The sequence below is a fragment of the Leptonotus elevatus genome, chromosome 14, assembly GCF_054856555.1.
Source record: "Leptonotus elevatus isolate MCC_2025b chromosome 14, RoL_Lele_1.0, whole genome shotgun sequence".
NCBI classification, from domain to species: Eukaryota; Metazoa; Chordata; class Actinopteri; order Syngnathiformes; family Syngnathidae; genus Leptonotus; species Leptonotus elevatus.
This window is the reverse complement of record NC_141252.1, coordinates 17,283,260-17,293,209: the sequence shown is the minus strand read 5'-3', so window position 1 is coordinate 17,293,209 and position 9,950 is coordinate 17,283,260. Positions and strand designations below refer to the sequence as shown.

General features: G+C 45.0%; 1 protein-coding gene across 3 annotated transcripts in view; it reads left to right on the top strand.

The window, feature by feature from the left end:
• Nucleotides 1-2,783: 2,783 nt before the first annotated feature.
• The window catches only part of LOC147163185 (CAP-Gly domain-containing linker protein 4), a 31,932-nt gene continuing 24,765 nt past the window's right edge, over nucleotides 2,784-9,950 (top strand). For 2 of the 3 annotated variants that reach the window (XM_086095396.1, XM_086095395.1), the window contains exons 1-6: nucleotides 3,727-3,866; nucleotides 4,363-4,512; nucleotides 5,995-6,134; nucleotides 6,537-6,630; nucleotides 6,755-6,916; nucleotides 8,795-8,913. In XM_086095396.1, coding sequence (XP_085951522.1) covers nucleotides 3,827-3,866; nucleotides 4,363-4,512; nucleotides 5,995-6,134; nucleotides 6,537-6,630; nucleotides 6,755-6,916; nucleotides 8,795-8,913 — 705 coding nt within the window. In that variant the 5' untranslated portion in view covers nucleotides 3,727-3,826. Of the gene's footprint in view, nucleotides 2,863-3,726; nucleotides 3,867-4,362; nucleotides 4,513-5,994; nucleotides 6,135-6,536; nucleotides 6,631-6,754; nucleotides 6,917-8,794; nucleotides 8,914-9,950 lie in introns of those variants that run through there. The other variant, XM_086095397.1, reaches the window with a different exon arrangement.

Here is a 9,950-nt window from a genome sequence, read left to right as displayed (position 1 = left end):
TACCAGCGGGATCGAGCGGATTCACCTCCGATGGGCACCAGGGGTTGATATTCGGATTCACGGCATGCCAGTGGGTTAATTCTGTGGGTGCTGTCCCCCCTGGCGGGGAGTGGGCGGGTCTGCCCCTCTGTTGGCTGCTGGGTGGCGGCTGCGTCTTGGCCGTTCCCTGGGTCTCTTGGGGGGTGCTGCGTTGCGGGGCTTTCCCTGGTGTCGGGGGCGGCGCCGTTCCGGCGCGGTCCGTCGCTCTGGGCCCGGCGACGCGGTTCGGGGCCTGTGGGCCGCCGGGGTGCCCGGTGGTTCCCTCTCCCCTCCCCCTTCCTCCCCCTTGCTGCCTCTCCCTCCTCGCCTCTCCCCGCCCGTCCTCCGCCTCCCTGTCCCCTCTCCCTCGTCGCCCTTCCTCCTCCTCTCCCCCTCTCCTTGCGTCCCTGCCGCTGCCCCCTGCCCTTCTTGTCGTCCCCTTCCCTCCTCCCTTCCCCTTCCCCGGTACGCCTTCCTTCCCCTTCCCTGGGCCGGGGGCTCCATCCATGGCCCGGGTCTCGGTGCTATGGGGGCCGGCGGGGGTGGCTGGGGTTTGGTGTCGTGCCCGCCCCGCTCCGGTGGGCGTCCTGACACCTCGGGCGGGACCCAGTATCCGGGGGGCGAGCCCTATCGCCCCGCCGGACGGGTCCCATATGCCCGCCGGGGTCCTGGTGGGGTGGGTGGGGGCTTGGTGGGCCGGTGCGCCTCCTGCCCCCGCCCGGTTGGGGGGGGCCCCGCTGGTCACACCTCTTAACTCACTACACTAGGTTTGCACAATACACTTTTATAGACATATAGGGCACATAACACACTTTGGGGGGTGGGGTAGGGTGGAAACACCGTCTTCACCCTACAACTCCCCTCCAATTTTAATACACCACACAACTTGTGGGTGGGGGGGGGAGGCTTGTGGGGGTGCCATCGGTTGGGGGCCGCAGTATAGAGCAGTGCTGCGGTCCCCTGTCCGTGTCGCCACCCCCCCGCCCTATCTATTTTTTTTAATGCACCACATACACTCAGCAACATGCTTGGGTGGCGGGTGGATCGGAGCGTGGGAATATAATTTCCATCGGCTCCGGTTCACCTGCTCCTAATTTTAATGCACCACACACACACACTTGTATATACACTGGGTGGGGTCACATTCACGGTTTAGGGGTAGAGTTCGCCAGTCGGCGAGCTGGCGGACTCAGTAACAGGGGTTAATTTTCACAAAGAACGCTGGGGTGACGACCGGGGCCTTCCCCCGCTGGGCCTGGGGTTTGGGGGTGTCGGCCGCCCTCCGGTGCCCCCATCTCCCCCTTCTGCCCCCGGTGTTCCGTCCTTCCACACGGCGGGGGGTGGGGTGGGCGCGGCTGCCCTCTCCGCTCCGCTGTCCGGCCCCTCTTCGGCGCCGGTGCCTGGGTGTGGGTGGTCCCCGGGGGCTGGGGGTCGGGGTTGGGGGGCTGCCGGTTGGTCGGGGTGGGGTCGGGGGGGCGGCTTTGTTGGGGGGGGGGCGGTGGTGGGGGTTGCGGGGGGGGGTGCTGGGGGTGGGGGGTGTCTGGGGGATTGGGGGCGTGGGGGCGGCTGGGGCTGGGTTGGGGTGGGTGGCGGGGGTGGATGGGGGGCGGGGGGTCGTGGGGGGCGGGGGTTGGGGGCCGGTGGGGTGCCTGGTGGGCCTGCAGTGCCCCGTCCTGCTGCGTTGGGCCGGGGGCGCGGGCCGTGTTGGGGCGGGGGGCGCTCCTGCTCCTGGGTTTGCTCTCCGGCCGGTGGCCCTGGTGGGGCCCGGGGGTCGTCCTTTGGCGCTGCCGCGGCCTGGGGGGCCCTGAGGTGTTGCGCTTGCTCTGTTCCGGCGGGGGTCGACGGCTCCCCTCTTTGGTGGAGATTTTCATGCATGCCAGATCCACCACACCAGCATCTACCGAAACTCAGACACAATCTGTTTCCTCCTCAGGTTATTGAATTGGAGGCTGGTGTCTGCGGATCTCACGCGGCTTCGTCTGTCCTTCCTTCCTTTTCTCGGTCTCTCCTTTGGTCTCTTGAGGCCTCCCTGATTTTATGTTTTTTGGATTTGTTGGGGTCTGGATGTTTCTTGGGCTGGGGAGGAGTTCTGGTGGGGGGTGTCTGGTCGGTGCTGGATTTCACCTTCCTTGGTTTTCTTCGGTCCCCTCGGGTCTCCTGGTGTTCGATTTAGGTGAACGGTATGAGATTTTTTTTTTCTAATAGGTTTTCTGGTGAGCTAACAAATACAAACACGCACGCACGCACGCACGCACGCACGCACATACACATACTCACCCACACACACAAAAAAAAAAATGTATATATATATATATGTGTATATATATATATTAAAAAAAAAAAAAAAAAAGAGCAATGATGATGACATTTCCGAATGAACAATACTGAGCTCTTAAAGAAAAAAAAAAATAAAAAAAAATAAAAAAGATAGCGGAGACGCCCTCCCGCCGATGAGCTGGAGCGCGCGGTTGGGGGGCGCAGGGGTAGGGATGCGAGTGTTGGAACGCGGCCAGCAGTGGCCGGAAACGACGCTGATGTGTAAAACCCGGAAGTCCGAAGTCCGTGGCATATACCCCAAATCTCATAATTCAGAATGAATAACGGCCACATTTGGTCATAAAATAAATATGAAAAGTGTATGTGCTTTCTTTGTACAATACTTATGTTATCGTCTCATTACGTTAACATTAGTTTTTGAAATACTGCACTGTATGTTTAAAGAGGTCCAAATAAATAATTTTATTTTGAAGCCTGACACCCAAACCCGGATGTTCCTTTAGCTGCCCTGATGAGATGTGAGATTCCGGTGCTGATATTTCATATGAGCGAGGCCACCGTGTTCAGGTAAAACGGAAAGATATTATACGCATCATTTTTGTCGCATAGAGTGACTTATTTTTTGTTTTTATATATAAATAGAAATATATATATTTTTGAACGATTTGTCCAACATTACAGCTACATGTTGTATCAGGTGCGAAATTTAATATGAGATGCAATTCTTCCGCTTATTCTGTTATGTTTTGATAGAGTGGCTAAAAATACAGCATGGGGTTATTTACTACTTGCCCTTTCTGGACTTGAGTAACGTAAGAGGTGATGTAGCACCAATGCCATAATTTAAGCGGCATCTTAAATCATGCTAGCCCGCTAAGATCACGTCCAGCATCCGCTAACATGTCACACGTGGGACGTTTGACAGGACATATACGAGATGCATTCGAGTACGAAACGGTGAAAACAAAGTCTGCTTATCACTTTAACTGGAGTTGCAGCACGCACAACACATTAAGGAAGATAAAGAAATTAAGAGCAGCCCGGAGTGGGTGTAGTGTTTGATCAATGTTTTGATCAAGTGAAAAGGTGTCAGAATGGCAAATCTAAAAGTGTATTGCATGCAAAAAATGTTTACATAGCAGTGTATCACATCTGCCTCACAGTCCAGATGGTCCTGGGTTCCACCAGCTAAAGAGACAGTCGTTGTTTCAGGATACACGTTTGTCACTAAAGATTTAGACCAATGTGTTCTCTTCATTGTAGTTGACCAGTGACATGAATTGGCAGCAGGGTCACAGTGCACGATACAGGGAGAAGTGAGAGTGACAGTCCAGACATGGACCATCAGTGGCGTCTTGGAAGAGAGCAGACTGTAAATAGAACAGACAGTCAGGGGATTAGTGGGTTTAAATCGGAGGGACGGCTTGTGTTGTTGGTGTGTATTCAGTGTTGTTTTCAAGGAAGCAACAGTGTTGGATGTTTTACTCAACATCGCCTCGTGGCCTTAGCTTAGCTTGACTTGGATACTCTTATGGAGTTCAGTGGGGAAAAGGATACAGCCAAAAACGACAGTGAGTGTTGTTCAGAATGATGTATTCGAGATTTAGGCCTGAAGGCCTGCATGTGTGCCACCTTCTACATAATACAGTATGCTCTCTGTTTAATTTCCCACCTCTTTTTCCTTTTAAACTTTGTAGGGTTTTTTTTTTTTATAAACTTACACTGAATCTACATCTTTCTTAAAAGTATTACCCAAGGTGCCTTATTCTATTCTCTGGTATACTGTAGCTATTAGCTACTACACGTGGTCACCTTTTACACATTTCCATGCCACTCCTTTTGAGGTAACTTTGTAACTAAGGTACCACAATTTTGTACATCTTGTTAGTTTCCCTGAATTCGTATGAACTAATTATGTCAACCTGAAAGTTGTGATGTTGTTATGAAGGTGCCAGATTACCTGAAACATTGAATAAAGCCATGCCACTGTGCCGTTGGGCTTGTCTTTGCTTTCTTGAGATTAGACCCACTTAAGTTCTAAGAATAGGGCTTCTTATATTGTTCTAGCCGCTGGCCCTGAGAGGGAGATGACAAAGGAGGATGTTTCAGCGCCTGTGGAGGAAGATGCGACTACCCTGGACTGCTTCAATTCAATTTCTCCCCATCAGCGGCCGGTCATCCACCAGGTGGCCTCTGCACCAATGCCTGACGACTGTGGTGAGGACAAGACATGCATGAATGCACACACTCATGATATGCTTGTGTGGAAATGTTCACAAAGGAGTTAATATTATTTTACAGGTAAACTAAAATAAAATGGATCCCCTTGTTTAGTAACTTTCCTGAAATTAAAAACAGAACTGACAAGGCCTCCTTTGTAAACACACACAAGTTTAACATTACTGTATGCAAAATGGGTGAGTTCAAGGCTCAAATAGTTTTATCAAGCAATAAAAAATATGACAGTTTGTATATTCAACCATTTTTATTTCTTAAATTGACATTGTGCACAGCAACATAACTGTATTTTCGAAACATTTTCAATGGGGCAATTTTAAACACATTTATATTTCAGAGTTTATACTTAGTATTTTTGAATGTATTAGATGATCTTTTAGTAAGGTTACATTTGTTTAAGACAGATCAGATTAAGATCTACTGTCAATTATGTAATTTTGTGAACATTTATTGTGCAGATCTCAAAAGTCCAAAACAGAACTCAGGATTCTATTGTGAAAACAAACAAATAACATTACTGATGTAATATTATGAACATTTTATACACGGTTCATATACTTTTAAGCTTACGGGCCACTTCAGGCTGATGTACGGTGTAGCGTACTGTAATTAACTTATGGTAAGGTTTCGCAAGTATGATTTTATTTTCTCTAGAGTCTTGCAAAGGTGGATATGCTCTGCTTTACTACGGTTCCAGCCAGACTTGAGCGAAAGTGTAATCGACCACCCAAGCATTTAATTCAGTTTTAGGTTAGCTTAGCAATTAGCTTGGCTTCTATTATTACTATTATTATTCTCCGTCATGACTTCACAACGGGTTTAGCTGTACAACCGAAGCTCATTACTAGCTAGCTGCAGCGGTGTACGTAGCACCGAGCTAGCCTGGACCTCGGACTACCCTCGCTTCGATGACGTGAATGTGTTAATCTACTTTAACATGCGTGCGTCCATTCTTGCAAAACCTTTTTGGGTACAGTCTTCGTCCATCTGAAAAACTTCAAAACCTTTGCTTGTTAGTTTCGCTATTGAATGTGTTTTAATGAGGCACTAATTTGTACTCGCAAACTGTGATGCTAAACCACTGTTTTCAAGCCTTAGGGTTTAACCATAAAGGGAATTTGTCATAAAGACTGCCAAAATAATCATGCAGGTGACTCTCTCCGGTAAGCCCTGATTGGACCAGCTAAAAAGTTGCTGCATTGCCGAAGTTATACAAACACATATTATAAGTGGGGCCCAGATCTGCTGACCTTGTGAATAACTGTAAGTGGACTTTCGTGGATATTTTTGGAAACTGTCTGCAGTGTAGTTGGTAAGACATGCATGCTGTAGGTCAAACTGCCTGAAGAGAGGACGTTTCCTGTGAGAATCCTTTTTTTTTTTTTTAAAGCAAAACAAAAAAAATTATTCAGCCAAAGTGATACTTATTGTCTGTGTTTGTCTTCTACCCACCATGGGCAGAATTCTCTTTCTTTGACCCCAGTGAGCCGCAGTGTCGAGAAGTTCTGCAAGAACCCAGCACCACCATTCCGGAACTGTTTGCTGTCCTTAGGCAATGGGTTCCCCAGGTTCAGAAGAACATTGATCTGATTGGCAATGAGGTGATGTTTTACTCCTTTTTCCCCACTGCGCAACATGGAAGCAAGCAATGCACAGAGAAATGCACATAATCTACTGTGTACTTACTCTTATATTTTAAATACTGGATCGAAAGAGAGGAGTAAATTGCAGGAATAAATCACTCGTCTTAAAGCAGCAGCTATTTCTCCATGCTTATTTATTAACTGCTTTGTTGTCAGTGTAGAGTAGTGTACACAATGGAAAGCTGTTTGTGTGACAATTTAGTTTCTGCACACTATCAGGACAACTTTGGCATAAAAGTAGGACAACTTCATGTTGCTAGTGAAGAAAAACGACACTTGTTGAAAAACTGCTACAACTTGTTCATGAACTTCGCTGCAAATCTCTAGTGTATATCTTCTGTATATATATTTTTTGCACAGATCCTTAACAGAGGTTGTGGCGTAAATGATCGAGATGGTCTGACAGACATGAGCCTTTTGCACTACTGCTGTAAGGCTGGGGCCCCGGGCATTGGTTAGTATCGTCTGCATCAAATATCAAGAGAAAATTAAACGTGTGGATTTAATATGAACATAAACCCAGTATGACATGCTAACAAAAGCTATTCAAATAGCACTTGTATGATTCTGTTTTTTAGGTGATGCAGATACAGCTGCTGGTTTTGCTCGCCACCTTCTTGCGCTTGGAGCTGATCCAAACCTGCGCTCCCGCTGGACAAACATGAGGGCTCTGCATTACGCTGCCTACTTTGACGTGCCCCAGCTCATTCGCGTGGTATTGCAGGCCTTTCAGCCTGGAGGTAAGCCGAGGGCTGACTTGGAGAGCAATCCTCTTTCAAATGTAAGAATCTTCCTGACACTACAACCAAATAGACTCCGAAAACAAATGACACCTTTTACAAAATGTCGTCAATCGCGCCATCTATTTCGTAAATCCCGTGAATCTGCGTCAGCCATGAATGCTCGAATAAAATTGCAAGACATGCTAAGAGGCCCACGTCTCCCTCTCGTGTATATTCTCATGCACCTTGACAATGAGATACTTAATTGAAAGCAAACCGCAGCATCCTGTTGAGACTATAGGAAAGCTGAGGTTTTGAATTTGTATTTTTATTTTTATTTTTTGTCAATATCAGCGCTTCTTTGGCATCTAACATAAAGGAGCGTGAGGGTAACTCATGTAACCTAATTAAAGGTAAATTTTCTCCGCTTTCCGGTTTTGATCTTCCTAGAGCTGAAGAAATTTATGAAATAATCAAGAGCTTAAAAGGACTACACTGTGGCATTTTAAGTCCTTCCACAGTTAACTATAGGCATATAATGATGAAATCTAACCTTTGAAACAATCGCGATGTATTTAAAAAAAAAAGAAAAGAAAGAAATATTAGGTATTTTGCTGGCTACTTTTCCAATGCGGAAGTAAAACGCCCGGTTCAGTAAAATCCCGCCTCTCCTCATGTGGTTGCCGCGCCCCTCTGCTGCCAAGGAGCACTGCAAGACCGGCCAGCCGTTTTAGTACAACCGTGTCTTCTTTACACATTGCAAATGTGAAGGATAATTGATTGCTTTGAATTCATTTAGACAGAATGTTTATTGATAAAGGCTACTTTTGTCAATATTCCATGTTGCAGTCCCTTTAAAAGACTATTCATTTAATCAACCTATATATTTTTTTTCATTTTTATTCATGCGTTGTAATTTTGTTTGGGCTGCAAACTATCCAACATATCTGAGCAAACTAGTGATAATGCAGAAGAATTTTTATTTTTTTTGTCTGACAGACTTGAACCATTATCACAAATTTTTAGAAAATATTCAATATTCCCTTTCGTAAGATCTTCTATGCATAAATACATCAATAATAAGCATAATCTTTTCAAAGTTTCTGTCTTTTCATCTGACTTTCATTTGTACCCAACTGGACACGGTTGCAATTTTCATCTACCCTATTACCGGACACCTTGCCATCAGCTCAATATTACATTTAGAGGCCCAAAACTTTCGAACAACTTAAATCTATATTTGAGATCTATATCCTCATACACAGCCTTTAAAAAGTCATTGAAAACACTTCTGAGTCTTCACATTAGTTTCTTTTTATTTTTCCTATTCTGCCACTCTTATGAAATTCAACTTTTTTTTTTAAAAATGTATTTATATTATTAAATTATATTTAGTTTTGTCATGTTTTATATACCCAGTAATTTATATTTGATAAGATTTTTTTTTTAAGCGTGTGGAATCATGTACAAGCACACTTGTCTTCATTCCCTCTTTTCACAGTTCTTAATTAAAAAAAGTCAACTGCTAACAAAATCTTAATGTAGATCAGCGGACAATTACTTTGTACTTTGTACTCACTCATACTCTTACATATATGCCTGAATGTTGTCAATAAGAATTATGTACAGCATTCACTTAAGAAAAGTTTTGAAGCATTGTCTGTTACTGTGTGAAAAAAAGAGAACAGCAATTTTAAACTAAGTCCCAGTCTGCATCTGGACCCATCTACACACATTTGTCTAGCAGCCAGTCACACCTGATTTAATAGTTATTTTTCATCTCACTGTGTGACTTAAAATATTTTTGCTAGCTATATAAAAATGTTGATAAGTAGAGAAACAAGTAACATATTGTATATAATCCTAACGAGTTCCCCTCATTTGTGTTTTTCTCAGACATAGATGCGACCTGCAGTGACTTCGACTTTGGCACCGCGCTACACATTGCTGCGTCGAACTTGTGTACATCAGCCGTCTCATGTCTCTTGGAGCTGGGAGCCAATCCTGCTTTTAAAGTAAGCTACATCTTCTCCTCTTAAAATCTACTTTTGTATTTTTCTACATTACATTACTTTAGGTCATCTGGAGTCCATATATCCACAGTTTTCCCAACACTTTTCATTCAGTGAAGCGCCATGTGGAAATAGAAAATTTACCTAGCAGACTGCGCTACCCACTAATTATTTTTAAAATAATTTTAAATGTGTGTGTGAAATAATTTTAATTACCCTACATTTTTTCAACTAGGGGTGCTTCTATTGATCGGCAACTAACAACTAATCACCTGCAGCTCTTACTTTGCAGCCTGGATCCAACCAGAGGCCAGCCTTTGTGCAGTGTAGAGTCCCCTCCCCGTTTCCTTAACACGACACGGGCACACAGTCAAACGAACAAACATGCTGTTGTGTGTGGCGCTTTCATGAGATTTCATAGCGTGCAGCTAAATCCATGTGATCGGTATAGGTCTTTTTTTGTGTCAGTTTTGTGATTTTTATTTTTGCCATTATCTGCATTATTCTTTCTTTTGCTGCCTGTGAATGATTGAGGCATGTCAATAGACATACATTTTCTGGACTCCCCTGAGGTTTCCAATCATGTCTCCTGCTGGGTACTACAGCACATTCACCTACAGTACTTTTAATCCGCTGTGTGTTATCAGAGCTGTTTGCTTCGGTTTATTGTCATGTTGGGAGGTTGATTATGGGAAGGTGAATCGTTGACCCAGTTTGAGGTCCTTCACAAGATAACTCTTGAACGTCTTCTTTTTTTTGTGTGTGTCTATGGTATTTCTGTACTCTCTGTACTTAACAGTTCTGTAGCCGAGACGCGCAGCATGAAACGTTAACACACACTTGAATTGAGTTCCAACTTCCTGTAGTTTTATCAGACCACAGCATCTTTCTAACAGAGTGGGAGTACCTTAAGTGTTTTTGTAACGCTGTGCAGGCTTTCAAGTATCCTCCACTGAAGAGAGGCCAGTATGCCATAAAGCTCAGAACGTTTGCCCTTTTTGCACTACGCTGTCGTATTTTACGTACAGTTGTATTCACTT